Genomic DNA, 20,026 nt, shown 5'->3' with positions numbered 1-20,026 from the left:
CCCATTTCTCTCCCCCCCATCTCGGAGCTGTGACCAGTCAGTCGCCTTTGATTATCACTCGCCAGCGGCCCCTCTCTTGGCTCCATGACACGAGCTCCATATAAGGCAGCGATCTCCATAGTAACGTGTCAGTTTGAATAGTAAGTGTCAAAGTTCACTATATACAGACAGTCGCGCACATCCCCCTTTTCGGAAACGTTGCTCCGCTGCTCTCCCCGTGTAACCGCATCCATTAGTACATGTGACTCGGACTTCTCTGCTTGTATCGCACATTCTAATTGCCGGCTGGGATTGGTTTTTTTTTTTCCTTTTCATTTCCCCCCTTTGCCTCCCCGGCTCCATTTGATCAGCAGCAGAACTCCAGGAGCAGCAGCAGCGAGTGCTCCAGCCTATTGTTACTATTAGTACTGCTCTTATTCACAATCGCTGCTCCACGAGGACTTTTCCTGCGACTTTTTTGTGTTTTATTGGTTTTTTTTCCAAGTGACTTGAGAAGCAGAAAGGACAGAGGAGCCGGCGGCACATACAGTCGCCTTCTCCTTGTTATTGGGCCACATGGGATAAGCCGAGCTCTGCTGTCGATGCTGCTCACGGGTCGGAACCTCCAGTCGGTGTCTGTGACTTCTGTACGAATGAGACAACAACTGCCGCGGTTATTTCTCCATCGCTGCCAATAATAAAGGGACTATTTGGCGAGGGAGGGAAGCGGCTGATCTGCTGTTGGATGAGGCTGATTCCCAGGACTGGCTCTATGAATGGCTGACTGCATTTTGCCCTGGATTTGGCCCCCGGATACTTACACCCCCTGATCGGTCCCCCCCACCCTCCCACCCCCTCCAAACATTTATTCCCCTTCTTCACCCTCCCTCCTGTCACCCAAGGCCTCCAGCTCACCGATCCGTCCTGCACAGTTGGCTCCTGCTCGCCCTATGTCTGCCGAGCTCTGCATTACCGGCGAGATTGGGGCTGCGAAACCCACCGCCTCCCCATCCCCAGCCTGAACCCTCCTCCTGCCGCCTTGCAGCCCGGAGAGCAGGGGAGGAGGACCAGCACTTCCACACTCAGGGGAGGAGGACCAGCACTTCCACACTCAGGGGAGGAGGACCAGCACTTCCACACTCAGGGGAGGAGGACCAGCACATCCACACTCAGGGGAGGAGGACCAGCACATCTACACTCAGGGGAGGAGGACCAGCACATCTACACTCAGGGGAGGAGGACCAGCACTTCCACAGTCAGGGCGGGGTGGGGGGCACAGTTCCAGCCGCACTTGCAGCGCCCAGTTGGGGACACAAAACATCATTAGCTCCCCATTTCGCTGTTCAAGAGACAGGGGGAAATCCCTTGAGCCCAAATCCAAGGAAACGGCTCCCATTAGCGGCCAGCACCACGGCAGACACAGCCAGCAGCTTCTTCTTCTCCTCCAGGATCAAATCCCCCCAGACCGCGGCCATCAGCTCGCTCTCCAGCACTTTGTGGGCCCGAGATATGGCAATGGTAGTCAGCGGCTGGAGAGATCCGCAGGAGGACGTGGCCGGGGGGAATCCGGGAGGCCCAAATCCGGGGGTCAGGGAGCAACAACAAGCGCCCTCCGCCGCCCCCCACACGCCGCAGACCCCAAGTCAGCCGGGACCTCCATCCACTCCGGGTGCGGCCGGGGACAAGACGGGGCAGAGTCAGCACATTGAGTGCGTGGTGTGCGGGGACAAGTCCAGCGGGAAACACTACGGACAGTTCACCTGCGAGGGCTGCAAAAGTTTCTTCAAGAGGAGCGTCCGGCGGAACTTAACGTACACTTGTCGCGCCAACCGCAACTGCCCCATAGACCAACATCACCGCAACCAGTGCCAGTACTGCCGCTTCAAGAAGTGCCTGAAAGTGGGAATGAGGAGGGAAGGTGAATATTTACTCTGGGCACGTGTGTGTGTGAGTGAGGGTCTGGGGTGCAACATTTATCACTTGCTGATGTATTGTGGCGCTATTCATATTAATAATCGCTGCGCTCCCGCATTGTGTGGGTTTTGTCTGTGGAAGCTACTGTGGGCTGTTGGCTGAGCCTCTATTCATGTGCTCCATATATTCCCTCTCTCTATCTCTCTGTCATCATTAAAAGACACATACACAGACACACAAACATACACACACATATACACACATACATACATACATACATACATACACACACACATACATACACACACACAGCAAGTTCAGAAACAACACTGCAAAAACAATGGCATGAACTGTACTTTTCACCCAAACGGTGTGCCCTCTACTTCCAGGCACCTTGTGACCTTGCTAGCAACACACACTACTATACCCACTACTATACCCACTACATTACACACTGCTATACCTACTACATTACACACTGCTATACACACTACATTACACACTGCTAAACCCACTACTATACTCACTACTATACACTCTGCTATACCCACTACTATACACACTACATTACACACTGCTATACCCACAACTATACACTCTGCTATACCCACTACTATACCCACTACATTACACACTGCTATACACACTGCTATACCCACTACTATACTCACTACTATACACTCTGCTATACACACTACTATACACACTACTATACACACACACACTGCTATAAACACCGCAGCTCACATTGGACTCAAGAGTCATTGATTCTCAAGAGGCACTTCATTTTCATTTTGCTCCGTGTCACCCCTCTCTAATCCAGGCATCATTCAGATGACACAACACTTCAGTTACTGTCCTGTTTCAGAAGGTTGTGTTATATGCCTCTCTCATCTGCTATTTTCTCACACACAGGGAACTAAAAGTTTCTTCCCTTTAGTTTCTCTTCTTACAGGAGCTTAAAGTGACTGTGTGAGTGTTAGTGTGAGTGAGTGAGTGAGTGAGTGAGTGAGTGTGTGAGTGAGTGCAGAGGGTCACTAATTACACTGCATGTTTCTCCATGTCTGTGTGTATATAATTGTGTGTGTGGGTTTTAGGCTTATGTGTGTAGCAGCACAGTGATTGACACACACTGATACACAGTGATATATAGAAGCTAAGAGTATTGCTATTTAGGTGACTGTGTGATGGTGAGTGGGAACCTTTGTTATCTGTGTTCTTGTACCTGTGTATAAGGAAATGAATGTTATGCGTGTGGGTAATACAGAGTATCAATGTGTAGGTGTGTGATTGTGTACCAATAGATACAGTGTAACAATCAGCCCAGTACACAAGAAGCTGCACATAGGCATCACGCTGAATATAAAACAAAACCTTATTTCACACGAAAATTGCCTAGCTTATTAAAGCGAGGAAATCAGTTCATCTTCAGACTTGTAATTGTTCTGTATTTTATCTTTAATGAACAGGTTACTCCGCTTGTCTTTAAATGCAAAGTATCACCATAAAATCAAATCAAAGGTTTTATCAAAAAAAAAAAAAAAAAAAAAATATATATATATATATATATATATATATATATATATCTTGTATAGTGAGGGTCCATCACACTTGTGTGCAAAGCCTACAATACCTGACATATTAGGCATTTAAACTGCACTGCATGGGGCGAGTTATATTTAATGTGTGTGAGTTGTACATTTATTGCAGTTTACAGTTTCTTTTTGTTAGTTTTCCCTAGGAGCAAGCAGTTGGCACCTATGGAGTGAGTCCCCATTATAACACTTAGTGAGCTTTGCTAGCAGGGAGTAGAAATAAGCTCGCTCACGTTTAGCCTCATCTTTGCACTTAATCATCCAGTGATTTGCATTGGCCACTCACTCTGCCAGCAGCCACAGTGCACCCAGCCTTGCATTGATAAATTGGCTACTTATTCCTCACTATGTTTAATTATTGTAAGTCCCATTTTATTTCCTATTCTCATTGTTTCAATTCATCACTTCGGATATTAAGTGTGTGTTTGCGATGAATGTTGACCCTGACTAGTGACGATTTATTATCTATAAATACAGCCATAAATATATATATACATACATTAACAGAGAAAAATCCATTTATACAGATATATATATATATATATATATAGTAGATGGATGAGTCAGGTAGGGGTTGAGGCTGATCTCATGTAGAGGGGAGACATCTGTATTTTGCACTGAGCTTTTCTGCTACAGACAAGGAATGTGTGTGATTTTATTGTTTTATGTTTCAGTGTTAATAAGTGTGCGCTGTGTATGGTGCTATGACACGAGCTATATACACATATATGTCTCTTTGTATCTATATAGTATGTGTTTGCGATATTTCCCAGCCCTGGCTGCACATTTCCTCTTCTATCTCTGTTTTTGTCAGCGGTACAGCGAGGTAGGATGCCTCCGACCCAGCCGAACCCAGGCCAATACGCTCTCACCAACGGCGACCCCTTGAACGGCCACTGCTACCTGTCCGGATACATCTCTCTGCTGCTGCGGGCCGAGCCCTACCCCACGTCCCGCTATGGAAGCCAATGCATGCAGCCCAACAACATCATGGGCATTGAGAACATCTGCGAGCTGGCGGCCCGGTTACTGTTCAGCGCCGTGGAGTGGGCCAGGAACATCCCTTTCTTCCCGGACCTGCAGATAACTGATCAGGTGGCTCTGCTGCGACTGACGTGGAGCGAGTTGTTTGTGCTGAACGCGGCGCAGTGCTCCATGCCGCTCCATGTGGCCCCTCTCCTGGCCGCTGCTGGACTCCATGCTTCCCCCATGTCCGCCGACAGAGTGGTGGCCTTTATGGACCACATCAGGATCTTCCAGGAGCAGGTGGAGAAGCTGAAGGCCTTGCATGTAGACTCGGCCGAGTATAGCTGCCTTAAAGCCATCGTCCTCTTCACACCAGGTGAGTGCGACCCTGCACCCTAATATTGCACTCCTGGCTAACCAGCTGCACATCTGGGGGTGCTCAGCCATTATTTGGGCTGGATGGTGCTACCAAACATAGGGGTCGTGCTATTAGTCTTGAGTCTGTCTGTGCCCATTTGTATTAAATATGTGGTTCATCTTCAAGTTAACTTTTCACATATTATAGAATGGCCAATTTTAATACACTATTTTTTTTATATATAGTTTTAGCATTATTGGCCTTCTTCTTTTGACTCTTTCCAGCTTTGGGGTTACTGAACCCATCTAAAAACAAATGCTCTGTAATGCTACTCGTGTATTGCTATTTGCTCATTTTTATTACTCCTCTTACTATCCAGGCCATTCATATTACAGTGTACCATTCACATCCGTGCATGGTTGCTAGGGTAGTTTGGACCATAGCCACCATATTGCTGACATTGCAAACTGGAGAGCTGCCGAATAAATAGCTAAATATCTCAAAATAATACAAAATTAAAGGGGTTATTCACCTTTGAGATAACCTTTGGTATTCTGAGACAATGTGCAATTGGTTTTCATTTTTTATTATTGAAGGTTTCTGAGTTATTTAGCTTTTTATTCAGCAGCTCTTTAATTTGACTCTTAAGCGATCTGGTAACTTGGGTCCAAATTACCCTAGCAACCATGCATTGATCTGAATAACCGACTGGAATATGAATAGGAGAGGGCCTGAATATCAGTAATAAAAAGTAACAATAACAATACATTTGTGTAACTATAAAACAATAAAAAAAAAAAATAAGTGATGAAAACCAATTGAAAAGTTACTTAGAATTGGCCGTTTTATAACATAATAAAAGTTACCTTAAAGGTGAACCACAACCTTTAAAACGAATTGCAGATTGGCTCTAAAAGTTCATTTAAAGGTGAGGTAATTTAAAGCTTTATACAGGGTACTAGTGACTATTGCTATTGGAGTAGGACACTGTAATAATCACAGGGAGCTACTGCCGTTTCATGCCAGAGTAGTAGTAGAGTACAAGTCTCTGTATTACTGTGTATGATCTTGATTTTGCGCAGTGCTAGTATTATTTGTCACGTGTCCACTAGAGAATATTCTAATATATACACTGGAGAACGAGGCTGTGAATATAGGAGGCTGCGTGATTGAAGCCTATATGCGTGGGACAATGTACAGGCTGTTGGTTTCATTTTATCCTAGGGGCCTGCGTTGAACTTTGTGTAGATGATGTTAACCACAATAGTCTGACACTATGTATAGAGGGTTCCTGTACTAATCACCCCTAGGTATATGTGTGGGACAAAGTGCTGAGTGTATGTGCGAAAAAGGCAGGCATGGGGCAGTAAATACAAAATATCTATGCTATTTAATGTCAGGTACAGACATGTGACAGTATTTACATAAAATATAAACTGAAAGTCTGTGACAGTCAAAGAAGAAGAACATGTACAAAATACCTGTATTATTAAATGGTAGGAGCAATCACAGAGCAGCATATTCAGAATGCCCACACCATTTATTACTGGGGGAAATATGGGAAAGTACAAGAGTGACCGTGCTATTAAATGCTATACCAGTATATTATATTATATTATATTATATTATACTATATTATACTATATTATATTATACTGGGAAAGTTGGGGGATTGTACCATCTATTACTATGGGAAATGTGGGACAGTATATACATTGCCCCTGCACTGCTTGTTACTAGAGAAAACTTGGGACTGGATAAACACAAGGTGCCTGCAGCACTAGGGAAAACTGTGGGGGTGTTATAGAGAAAGTGGTCGCACCATTTATTGCTAAAGGAAACGTGGGGGTATATTTAGAGTGCCTGCACCATTTATTTCTAGGGGGAGGTTTGGCAGTTTATACTGAGTGGCTGCACCATTTATTTCTGGGGGTGGCGTGGGGCAGTTTATACAGAGTGGCTGCACCATCTATTTCTAGGGGGGGCGTGGTTCAGTTTATACAGAGTGGCTGCACCATTTATTTCTAGGGGGGACGTGGGTCAGTTTATACAGAGTGGCTGCACCATTTATTTCTATGGAGGACGTGGGGCAGTTTATACAGAGTGGCTGCACCATTTATTAAAGGTAATTGGGGTAGTCGCATTTGTTAATAGAGAGAATAATAATAATAATACTAATCTAGACAGGATGGATGCCCCATTTATTTCTAGGGGGGACGTTGGACAGGCAGTATATGCAGTGTGATTGTACAATGCGTGGGGCAGTATTTACAAGACAGTTGCACCATTTGTCGCCACGGGAGAACGTGGGAAACCTTTATACAGGGTGTCTTTATCATTTAACACTGGGGGAGACACGGGACAGTATATACAGTCTATGTGAACCATTGCAAGCGTGGGGATTGGGAAGCCTGTCACTGATCTGTATATACAGGGCATTTGCAAGATATAATGCCTGGGGCAACTAAATCCTTATTCTGTAAAAAGGAAAGCAGTACATAACATCCAATCTCCATAATTTCTAATTAAAAAGGGAAAAAAGCCCTTTTCCAGAATATGGCACACGAAAAAAAAAAATATAAAAAGCAGTAAAAGAGCTGAGCTAGGGCTCCAGTTATACATCAGTTTGCTATGGAAACCAAACACGGATTAAATATTTAACAGATTGTCTGCAAAAACAGCAAATTGAGAGCAGACAACGATCCCTTGCCTAAATGGTCTTTTTCTACATGTATTTTTTATTTTTTTGTATTTAGCTCTTATGATGGGGCTCTGCCTGTGCTAATTCTGCAGGGCTGTCCCTTTAAGTGCGCCTGATACAGATACAAGAGGTGCTTAATGAGAGGTGGGTGCTCACAGAGCAGCTTGTATGGCTGCCACCCATGTAAACAAAGGCAGCTACTCGGCATCCACATTAAACACGCACTTCAGATCATCACTACCCCCTCCTTTTCATTATTTTATGCGAGGTATTTTTCATAAATATTGATTGAATGGTTTCTGTAAGATCCAGAGATTTAAAAAAAAAACAAACCACAGACAAATAAAAAGCGAGCGATAGTCAGACAAAGCTGTGAAGCGATCCCTGGCCCAGCACCCTTCTCGCTGCACCACACAGCGGGCTTAGTTTCTTCCCTTTATTAAATGGCACTTAACTGCGCAGGATTGTGGTGCGGCAATCGCCGTATTAATATTGATCTGAACATCAGATGATTTCGTTAGGCAGCTGATTGCTTTATACACGGTGATCAAACGCACTGTGTAAGCTCTTCTGCCCCTTCAGGAGAGCAAGCACATGGTTGGGGCATACATCATTTATTATTTAAAGATATAAATATATATATATATATATATATATATATATATATATATATATATATATATATATATATATATATATATATATATATATATATATAATGACATGAAATCAGGGCAGATGAAAATAAATCAAAAAATCTCGTGACAATATTTGTGGCACCTATTTGGACAAAAAAAAACTAAAAACAAACTTTAAATCACTGTAGAAATCTAATAGAACCGTGAATTATTTTGAGTCTGTGGTTTTATGTCAATTAAAGTGAACGATGCAACGGGTAACTGGGGATCTTTCTTTTATCCATTTTAAAATACATTTTACGAGCTCCAAAAACCAGCACAAATACCCTGTAATGCAGCCAAATATAGGCAGGTGAAAAGTAAAATCCCTTTTTAAATAGAATCACGTTGCTAAATTCGCGTTTAGCCGCAGTATTAATAATGTGGTGAGGAAGTAGTGAGTACTTAAAGCCCTTAAATTATTAAACATGTAAATGCCACTGGCAGCGTCCATTTTTCTCGCCCTCCCCGTGCGAGCAGACTCACACACTCACACACTCACTCACTCACTCACTCACACACTCACTCACACACTCACACACTCACTCACTCACTCACTCACACACTCTCACACACTCACTCACTCACACACTCACTCACACTTACACACACACGCACACACTAACTCACACACTCACACACTCACTCACTCACACACTCACAAACTAACACACTCACTCACACACACTTACTCACACACTCACTCACACTCACAAACTAACACACACACACTCCCACACACTCCCACACACGCACACACACACACACACACACACACATACACTCTCACATACACACACTCACACACTCACACACACTCTCACACACTCTCACACACATACTCACACACACACACTCACACTCACACACACACTCACACTCACACACACACACATACACTCTCACATACACACACTCACACACACACACTCACACACACTCTCACACACACACTCACACACTCTCACACACACACTCACACACACTCTCACACACACACTCACACACTCTCACACACTCACACTCACACTCACACACACACACACTCACACACACACTCACACACACACACTCACACACTCACGCACACACACACAATAAACTTCTGAGCAAACTTGTGATTACTAATCAGCTAGCAATTCGCTGAAAAAAGGGGCATTGAATGTTAAAAAATAGACGAAAAAGCAATTTGAAATCATAATTTATACATGATGAACAAACGAGTTTAGTAGTGAAAGGCATAAACCTGGCACTGAGCACCCACTTTGTGGGGTTTTTTTTTTTTACATTTTTTTTATTCTGAATCACATCCAAACGTGAGGTCATGAACCATGTTTCCCACTGCAAGATTATTAATTTCTCTACCACAAATATGCGTTTAACCCTATCCGCCTGAGCCAGGCACAGTTAAAGAGAGAGAAGTCGAGGAGGGAAATATATTCAGCATCAGGGGAAACGTTCCATTGCACATACCATTACAAATCATGTAATATCTAGCAGGTTAACCCATGTGAAACCCACTTGTATTGCATAAGTGAGAACTGGGCACTGTACTATATTTCTCACATAGGTGTTGCCAGGTGGGTGGCTAAAGGTTTCATGAGCTGTGAATGAGATTTCATCACGTTTATTATTTTTTTTTTTTTTTTTAAGAACTGGCCCAACTTTTTGTCCAGTCCATAGAATTCAAACTGTGTCCAATATCCACCGTGGTACTGTGTATAGTTACATTGTGACACATTCAGTCGGTTGAAAGCTCCCCTTTGCAATTCATGTATCCACTCTTTGGGGCTGCTGTAAATGAGACATACTACATACATGTGCCCAGATTGTGCAGGGCAGACACTGGCAACCTATGGCCCTACATGATGTTGCACTACAAATCCCATCATCCCACAGAGAACTAAGTTTGAGTCCATCATTTGTGGAAGACATTGTGTTATGCCCAGCCACTGAGCGGTCAGGGTGTTTTTAGTAAGTTAGTGGGGCATCGGGCATATGGAAAGCGAAAACCTTAATTTTAATATCACCAATCATACTTTATCAGTGATCAGATCAAACAGCCTCTATGTTTATGGTACAAATTATAAATTTCGGATCTGATATTGAAAAATCAAAGGTTTTCTGGTCATGTAAGGAAAGCCAATTTCAAATGATCATGATCATTTCCTTCAACACATTTATATAGATTTGTCTCTGTTCTGGCAGAGGCAGGGATCATATATCTGTCAGAATTCACAATGGGTCGTCCTCATCGTTACCCAGAAACCATTACAATCAGGTTTACATTCCCCCTCTCTCTCTGATTGGAATAGTACAACCTATTTAACAGAATACATACAGGATTGTCCTCGAGCCCTGGTGTAGTATTATTATTATTTTTAGCATTATTATTCTCTAGACCTTAACCTGTGCTGTGCCAGATATTGCCGAGCAATGCTTTAAAGTCATTCTGGCCGCTGAGAGGTTAAAAGCATGGGATGTGTGGGTGCCACAGGGCCCATACTGTGAGTATAGAGGTGAATGGACCATAGAGTGACAGACAGTGGGTGCCTACAGGTTCACCTTTCGGATATGTTGATTTCCTGGCCTAGAATTAAATGTAATAACAAGGCACAAAATGGTAGAGATAGAATGGAGAGCATGGGTCCCCAGTGCGCATGAGCCACACTGTATATAGTGACAGGTATGAGAGTGAAGGGCCCTACAATGAAGGAACACAAGCAGTTATACAAAGCGCAGGGAGAATGTGGCTTATATGTGCTACTATTAATAGTTCAACTGGGAAAAGGGAAAGGTTGAGTGGCACATGGGTATGTGTGTATATAGTAAGGTGCAGGCGGCCTGGTGCTTGGGGAGATTGGGTGCTTGGCTGGAGAGTCCCCTCCTGTTTATTGCTCAGTGAGACTCGTGTGTAATTGTACTATTCGGTTGCGTGGGTTGGCTTTCATGTCACTGTTTTATAGGCGTGGGTGTCACTGGAAGTGGAACCAGCTTGTGCCACAATAGTATATGGTGTGAAAATCAGTTCATATGATCATAAACTGTTTTGTGACCAGACTGAACCCTGTCTTTATAACCTGTCTCATTCTTTAATAAACAAGTCACATAACTGTACAGATTCCCTGGGCTTTTAGTTAGGTCCCTCCTTACCTCATTGTAAGATGTTCAGCAGCAGATGTGTGTGTGTAAAGGCTCACTCATTAGTGTAGTGGCACCGGTATGTGTTAGTGTCATTGGAGCCTTATAATGCACCTTTAATGAGCTCTTTCCCCTGTACAGTTATGTGACTTGTTTATTAAAAGAATGAGGCAGGTTATAAAGATAGGGTTCGGTCTGGAGGTGTTATGGATACCCTGGGACTCTAAGAGATTGCTATAGGAAATTGAGTGTTGTGCCCATGTTTTAATGTGACTCATACTTTATTAAAAAAAGTAAACAAAAGTGTTGGGAACTTTCAGGGTACCACTTTTCTAGTGAGGTGTATATAAATGAGGTGTCAGCTATTCAGTGAGTAAAATTCTTTTATTTAAACTTCCAGTCACTATACCAGTGGGCTTAGATCATAGGGGACACTTTCTGGGACCCCTTTTAAATTGGTTGTTCACCTTCAAATACTTTTTTCAGTTCAGTTGGTTTCAGACAGTTCACTGGAAATAAAGATTTTTTCCAATTACATTTTTTTTCTATTTGTGACAGTTTTTCTATTATTAAAGTATAACGTTTTATTTCTCACCTTCTAAAGCAGCTCTGGGTGGGGGGTCGCCGACCCTTTAACTGTTCTAAATTGATACATCTAGTTGACATATTTGTTATCTATGTCCCTGCTGAGCAGAATCCCTAAGTATCATTAAAGGCAACTGTTAGAATTGATACAATAGTTGCTGATATTCCACAGATGCTGCTGATAAATGTATCAACTAAATGTAGCAAATTGTAACAGTTCAGCATGATCCTGGATCACTGAGCTGCCAGACTGAAACACTAGAGACACGAACATTAAACTTTAAAGTTTACTTTTAGTATGTTATAAAATGGTCAATTCTAAGCAACTTTTCAATTGGTCTTCATTATTTATTTTTTTATACTTTTTGTAACATTTGATTTCTTCTTCTAACTAAGATTTCAAATGGGGGTCACTGACCACATCTAAAATCAAATGCGCTGCAAGGCTACAAATTAATTGTTATTGCTACTTTTTATTACTCATCTTTCTATGGAGGCCCTCTCCTATTTATATTTCAGTCTCTTATTCAAATCAATGCATAGTTGCTAGGGAATTATGAACCCTGGCAACACTATTGCTGAAACTGCAAACTGGAGAGCTGCTGAATAAAAAGCTAAATAACTCAAAAAACACAAATAGTAAAAAAATGAAAACCAATTGCAAATTGTCTCAGAATATCACTCTTTACATCCTACTAAAAGTTAACTCAAACACTGAACTGAAAAAGTGTTTGAAAGGTGAATGTAAGTGTAATGCCAGTACCATTATTAGCTCGTTACAGTACCAGGCACCCTGTAACACACACCGAATAAGTAGAATTGTAAAGTAAACAAATGGGTCATACTTCTGTTTGAGGGTGCTTTATTTGAGAATTGCCCTTCTTGTTTGTTGTATTCCCCATAGTATTAGATGAGCCCTGGCTGCCAGGTTAGTGGTCACACAGTACTTGGGTGTGTAGCATGTGGGGGTAGATTTTTAGCAAGGGAGGGAATACAGGGTTATGGAAGATAGCTCATAGTACAAGTTGATCCAGGGACTAGTCAGGAAAGAGCCAGGAAGGATTTTTTTCCCCCTCTGAGGCAAATTGGAGAGGCTTCAGATGGGGTTTTGCCTTCCTCTGGATCAACTGTCAGATAGGCAGTTTAAAAAAAAGTAAAAAGGTTGAACTTGATGGACGTGTGTCTTTTTTCAGCCTAACTTACTATGTTACTATGCCTGTGCCATACGAATTAGATTTGGCATTACTTGAGGTGAGTGCTAGTGATTATTCCATAAGTAGTTGGGTCATTATTTGTGCATGTTGGGGAGGGGCACTATTCCAGAATATGGGATACATTTCTGCTCTACTCAATGCAATGCCCTGTACCCAGTGATTACTATTATCTAACTGTCCTGGTGACTTACACTAGCGTGAGAGTGGCAATGTGTTGCTTGTGATTGTCAGGCCCTAATGTCATATTAATTCTGTGCCCTGTTTCTCTTTCCTTACCTGGGGCCCCTGTGTAGATGCCTGCGGCCTGTCAGACGCTGCGCACATTGAGAGCCTACAGGAAAAGTCGCAGTGCGCCCTGGAGGAGTATGTTAGGAGCCAATACCCCAACCAGCCCAGCAGATTCGGAAAACTACTTCTAAGGCTCCCATCCTTGCGCACAGTCTCCTCTTCTGTCATCGAGCAACTCTTCTTCGTGCGTTTGGTAGGTAAAACCCCAATAGAGACACTAATAAGAGACATGTTATTATCTGGAAGTAGTTTCAATTGGCCTTACATGCCCATCCAATGCTCCTAGGGAGCCGCCTTGGGACTCTCACTTGGACCTCATTTGGCCACACTGCTCCAATGATGCTAGGCTTAATTAATAATACATTTTTTTTAAAAATAAATAAATAAATCCATTCTATCTGGAGGACTCTTCTGGAAAAAGGACCATGGGAAATCTAATATAAAGCGAGGAAACTGAGCCACTTGGATGTACTATGGACCGATGTGGATTGGTCTGTACAGAATGGCAAGGACCCCGTGCAGACACAAGCACTGACTACTCACCAGGAACATTTCCTGGCCATTTTGTAATATATATATATATATTAGTCTTTATTTTCTTTTTTTTATGTCCAGTTGAAAGCAATGTATGCGCATAAAGAACAACACAAAAGCAGAGATACGAAAATGGGGACATCTTGTGTTTTCCCAATAATTATAAACCAGAAACTCGTCCTGTGTCTATGTATCTATATCTGTTTTGTATTTTTCTGGTTCCAAACCAGGTCTCCTGTAATTCTATACTAATAATTTTTGATATAACCCTTTTGCTTCTTATAATGACTGCGATATATGTTGTCCAGGCGTCAATTCTTCAAGAATTAAAATTGAAGTGAGAATTTAAACAGAATAAAAAGACTTTAGCAAAATAATTGGTTTTGGTTTCTACGACAGTTGCCCCATTCTCAGCTGGAGGGCTTGGTGCTGTGCAATTGGGGTACAGTAGCAGCTTCTACTGTACAGGGATCGTACAAATTGCCGCTGCCTGGAATTCTTCCCCATTTCATCAATTTAATCCATTCTATAATTGGGACTGATGTGTCTCTGTGCTTTTTCCATTTCTTGTTTAGTCAGTGTTGCTTGGGAAGGGGGAGGGAGAAAATGCGAAGGGGAAATGATATTCTGGCTTTTGGCTGCTTGTGGGGGTGTATTGTAAGAGATAGTAATAGAATGTGCAATTGGATTGAATAAGAAAGATTGGCTTATTATAGCTCTGAGTGGCTATCAATGGGCCTTCTGATCTGACCCTATTTTCTGCTGTTAGAGGAGAGGACATTATTTCCTCGCAGCTCTCCATGTAAAGCCCTATTCCCAATCTATTCATATAAAAAATGTCTTTCTCCCAGCCTGAGTGCGGATCCTATAGGTCTTATTATGAGCATTGCCTCTTCCCATCCATCCGCCACGCACGCAATTTTCATTTAAACATCGCTTCTATAATGGGCTTCTCTCAAGGTAATGACTGATCGTTACTCCTGTGACTCTCCCTGTTACTGCTCTCAGCGCATTCATGTTTCATGGGCACAGTCCTGCTGGGGAGCTCTTTCTCACCTATTGATAAAATATCTACCTCCACCCCAACACAACTAGGAGATTCCATTTCATGGCTTTTGCGTATTATTATTATTATAATTATTATTATTATTATTATTATTATTATTATTATTATTATTATTATTATTATTATTATTATTATTATCATTGTTGTTATGGAATTTCCAATCGAAATATTCGAGTATATAGATAATGTCCAGAGAAAACCTAATTTTTTCCCAAACAGTTTTCTCTGGATTCTAGAACAGCATCGGGTTTGGGGAAACGCTTAGCAGAGTTAAAAGCGGCTTAAAAGTTTCGAAATGTCATGAGCTGGGTTAGTGTGGTTGACTTTAGTGACAGTGCGCGCAATTTACGCACCCTGTAGGAAATGTATTTTGTAGCACCCGCCCTGGAGGAGCATTAGCTATTTGACTTTCATAGAATTCAGCACTTGCACGACCCGCAAGGGTCAAGAGATCTGTGGAGAGGGGCTTGCAATCTGTTATGTGGACGATAATGGGAACTAAAAGGATAACAAGTCTTCATGGTTAAACTGTAAACCAGCATACGTTCAGTCCATGTGAACTGTACCATATGCTGATAAATGTTTATCTAAGATGTGCACTCTAGTTGAAAATAGATAGATAGCTGATTGATAGATTATTAATATATAGAGGGAGGGTAGATGATAGATAGATAGATAGATAGATAGATAGATAGATAGATAGATAGACAGACAGACAGACAGACAGACAGACAGACAGACAGATAGATACCATATACATTTGACTTCCCCAGTATTTAGTATTTATTTAGTATTGCCCAGACTGGAAGGTTAGCCAGCTGATTCATGGATTAGCCTCCCCTGGATGACTGGATTCTATTTTGACTTTGATAAATAGGGCAATTTCAAAGCTGCTCAAGCTGCAACCACAGGGAAACGTGTCACCCTCACCCACCCTTTTCAAAATTCCTCTTCTATTTTATATTCTATCTTTTTTTTTTTTTTCTTTAACAGGAGCCATTTTTGACATTTCTACAGCAATTTCCAACAAACAATTGAGGGTTTTTCCTGTTTAACCTTCAACAGACCGATGAGCTTCTCCCAGGACTCTGGGTCTGGATATGAACTTGTCATTTGTGGTGTTACCTATGCAGACGGCATATAAATATACTGAGAAATGCAAATAAACTTCCCATCACAGACATAGAAGCTATTTAAATTTCAGGGTAACCTTAACCTTCCCAGTGCCAAAAGGAGAGCACTCAGCTTAAGTAGCCCTGCGGCCACTCACTCTGGCACAACACAAACAGGCTGATAACCGCTGAGAAAATGACATTGATCAGGGACGGAGATTACTGGGTTACATCTGAAAATAATTCATTACAAGTGAAATGAGGGAGAAATGTCCAGCCCTTGTTGGGGCCTGGGAAATCATAAAACCCATGGCTGTGCTATTACCTTGACGTACTAAGTGATATTTAATTGTATAAAGTCTGCCAATGGTTTGGGACATGAGTGGGTTAATATAATCAATTGCAGCACTTGGAATTGTCTGAAATGATTGGCTCGGGTGAGGCTCTTTTGGGCAGGAGCATCAGAAGGATAAATGTGGGGAGGAAGGAATTATTTGCCCGATATAACAGATGTGATCAGAGGGTTAATTTTGGGAATTAGATAAATGTAGTGTTATTCAGGATAAAGAAAGACTACTAACCCTTTCATTTGTGGGTGTATATGGTTTGCCAATGCTGAAGCGGGTACAAGGTTAAAGAACTGGCATTATTAAGGGTTTTTGGTGACATGAAAACTGGGCTCCAATCTTGAAGTATCCAACATGGAAGAGTTAACTTGCCACCCCTAGTTTGGTGATGAAATACAACAAGCTATAGATAAACTGCAGGGATGCAGGGAGTTTACTGAAATGGTTTTTCCTTTTATAAACCCCCTTAATGGAAGTCCAAAAGTTCAACCCTGGCCTAGGAGTTAAACTCTGCGAGGACTACTATACAGTGTAGCACAGACATAGAAATATAGTGTAGAATAGAATAGAATATGTGGGATAGTGTGTGCAGCAAAGCAAGATGCTGAGAGGAAGGGCTACTGGGCTGTAGTTCAGCAACATCTGAAGTAATAAAATATGCAATTATTGATTCCCATTTCCCACACATGGTATTTTACCCTATCACTCCCGGATTTACTTGTGAATCCCCAGACCCTCTCTATCATAAAGCTAAACCCAGGGAAGAAAAGACAAGCAAGTGGGGAGAGAAGGGATCACAAAGCCAAGCGCAAAACACTCAAACCTGTTGTTAAACTCCTTGCCCTGGTGCTGGGCTTCACCGGCTCTTTCGTTTTAAGAAGCCAAACAGTTTTATTCCTAAATGAGTTAAAGAGCCATTTACCTCTGTCGTGTTCTATTCATCAAGTCACAAGTCCAGGGTCCCTTACACGAAACTATTTGTTTGCTTACACAACCAGCTGGGTGCAATTTCACGTCTGAGATATCTATCTGAAAGCTCCACTCATTTATTATCCCTACTTGTCAGGGGATCCATTTCCTCAACTCCCCCCACTCCTTGTGCAATAGTTAGCTCCCTGTTAACCCTTTCCACGCCATCAAAGGAGGTCATTCTCTCTCTCTCCTCCCCCCCCCAGCAATCTCACGCGCAAATGTCATGTATTGTGGCAAAACATTTTCAGCGTTCAAAAAAGAAAACTGTAAACCAAATATCCAGCAGGGCACAGAATAGCAACCAGATAATAAAATCACTTTTAGCAATATTTTTTTTATGAATATATATTGGAGAAATGCTTAGAATTCATGCAGGGCGCAGGGTCCCCCCCCCTATGCTGGGTGCGTGGATGGGTCCCTAGCAGAGCTGCGCTGTGACTGGAGCAATAATAAACAAGCTGCTTTATCTCCCCTTTGATTTCAATAAACAATAGAAGCAGGTTATTATTTCTGCATCCAAGGGACCCATAAATAAATTCTAGCTCACAATCTTCTGCTCAGGGCTTTGTAGAAACAGAAACCTGTGTAGAAAGGCTGTAGGGCCCTTAAACCCGGCCTAGCAGTCTGGGCTGACTCTGAGCTCCTCTTTGTGTTCATTAAGAAAGACATTGGCTGTATATAACGTTTATGGTTGATAATATCAGATAAATACAGCGCTGGCTAAACTGTAGGGTCACATATTGATCCCCCCGGCTCTCCAAAGAGGAGGCAGTGGGATTGAGGGAGAGTGGGGGGAGGGGTAGTGTAAAATAGAGAGACGGGCGAGTGTTCTCCTTGCAGATCTGCAAAGGCTCATTAACATTCACTGCCCATGGACCCGGGCTGACAAGTAACAGAGATATCCAGCTCAGCGCTAGGCCTCCTCTCCTTTTGTGTCGTGCAGGAGCTGCAGCTGTCTCAACATGTGCCAACTCCAGCCATGAAGCTGCTGCTGGGGATCTGGCGCTTCTTTAGCATGACCGCTATTATATAAAACACTACAAAGCGCTCCCGATCGCTTTTATACCCAACTCTATTATGAGCGCTAACCTTGACAGACCCTTGAGGAGGGGCTTCTGGAAGTTGTAGCGCAAGGGACTCCACCATACAATATTTCCCATCGAGTTTTCATTCATCAGAATCAAAAGCAGAAATGTGTTGTGTTTGCTGAGAGTGCGTTTGATATCGCAGGTGCGATGATGTGCGACCCGCAGGCAGCGCTTTGTGTGACTGCAGAGACTCTTGCCTCTAACAGGGATTCTCGCTCTCATTACTCAGTGTTGACAGATGTTTGTCACTTAGTAACTTCTTTCCAAGTTTCTCCCCTCTCCCAGCCCGGCCTTTGTTGGTTTAACATAATCAGGTCTCTCAGGAATGCCAGTCACGAGCCCAAACTTTGTGAGTAAACCTCTCACATGAAATGATCCCTCTATAGCAGAGAAGCAGATATGTCTCAATCTACACTGGGAGCCTGTGGGCACTGGCCCTACTCCCACCCCAGCAGCGCTTTCAGCTCTCTGCCCAACTCTCTGCCCAACTCTCTGCCCAACTCGCCAGGGAAGGACCACAGCTAATTCCAAAGGCACAGGCCACACAAGCAAAAGTAAGATTGCTCTCCTTTCTTTTCCTTATTTTTACTGGTGGTTACTGGTCAGAAACGCATAATATATGTCTAGGGAGCCTCACACACAGTCTGTCTATCCCACAAACACTATCTCTAACACACACACATTCTACTTACCTCTGGCCCCTGCACACTCACTCCTCTCACTCTCTCGCACACACACACACACACACACACACTAACACACACTTGCTCTGTCAGATACACAATACAGACAAGAATGACACATATATGAAGGATAATAAAGTATGCTGGGTGTTAAAGTGGACCTGTCACCCAGACATAAAAATCTGTACAATAAAAGACATTTTCAAATTAAACATGAAATCCAAATTCTTTTGTTATTAAATTGTTCATAGCTGTTGTAAACTCATTTAAAAACCTCAGCTGTCAATCAAATATTGTCTGCCCCTCCTCTATGCATTAGGCAGACAATTACTTTCACTTTCCATTCAGCACTTCCTACATGTCACTGCTCTCCCCACATTCCCCCAGTTCTCTTTACTGTTTAATTGTGTAGCCAGGACATGGGGATGGACATCAGGTCTTCCATTCTGGTGCACAAACAAGATTCTGAGATGATACAAGGCTTGTCTTAATAACAGTGTCCACAAAACGCTCCTGCCTGCTTGCTATAATTATGAATTCCCAGAATGAAATAATTTATATAGTATAATAAAAATTTATTTTGCTTGACTAATGTGATAAAATAGGATTTGGAATATTTTTTTCGGATGACAGGTCCCCCTTGATGTGAACTTTGCATTTACACTGAAGTGTTTGAAATTTGTGTCACTGTGTGTTCATGATCTCTGTCTCACTCACACACACACACAGTCTCTTAGACAACACCCCAAAGGGGAACAGAACCCGTGACTGCTGGGTGGGGGTCCTAACAGATATGCAGTGAAATA

The 20,026-nt window shown here is 42.5% G+C and overlaps 1 protein-coding gene across 2 annotated transcripts; it reads left to right on the top strand.

The window, feature by feature from the left end:
• The first annotated feature begins 75 nt into the window (after positions 1-75).
• nr2f1.S (nuclear receptor subfamily 2 group F member 1 S homeolog) lies at positions 76-14,336 on the top strand. 2 transcript variants are annotated; one of them, XM_041575866.1, is made up of 3 exons: positions 76-1,897; positions 4,303-4,830; positions 13,424-14,336. In XM_041575866.1, exons 1-3 carry the CDS (start codon positions 1,489-1,491, stop codon positions 13,702-13,704), a joined length of 1,218 nt encoding a protein of 405 aa, XP_041431800.1. In that variant the 5' UTR covers positions 76-1,488; the 3' UTR covers positions 13,705-14,336.
• The last annotated feature ends 5,690 nt before the right edge of the window (positions 14,337-20,026 follow it).

Source organism: Xenopus laevis, chromosome 1S (genome assembly GCF_017654675.1).
Source record: "Xenopus laevis strain J_2021 chromosome 1S, Xenopus_laevis_v10.1, whole genome shotgun sequence".
In the NCBI taxonomy this organism is placed as follows: Eukaryota; Metazoa; Chordata; class Amphibia; order Anura; family Pipidae; genus Xenopus; species Xenopus laevis.
The sequence above is the reverse complement of the archived record's forward strand: the minus strand, read 5'-3'. Positions and strand labels throughout refer to the sequence as shown.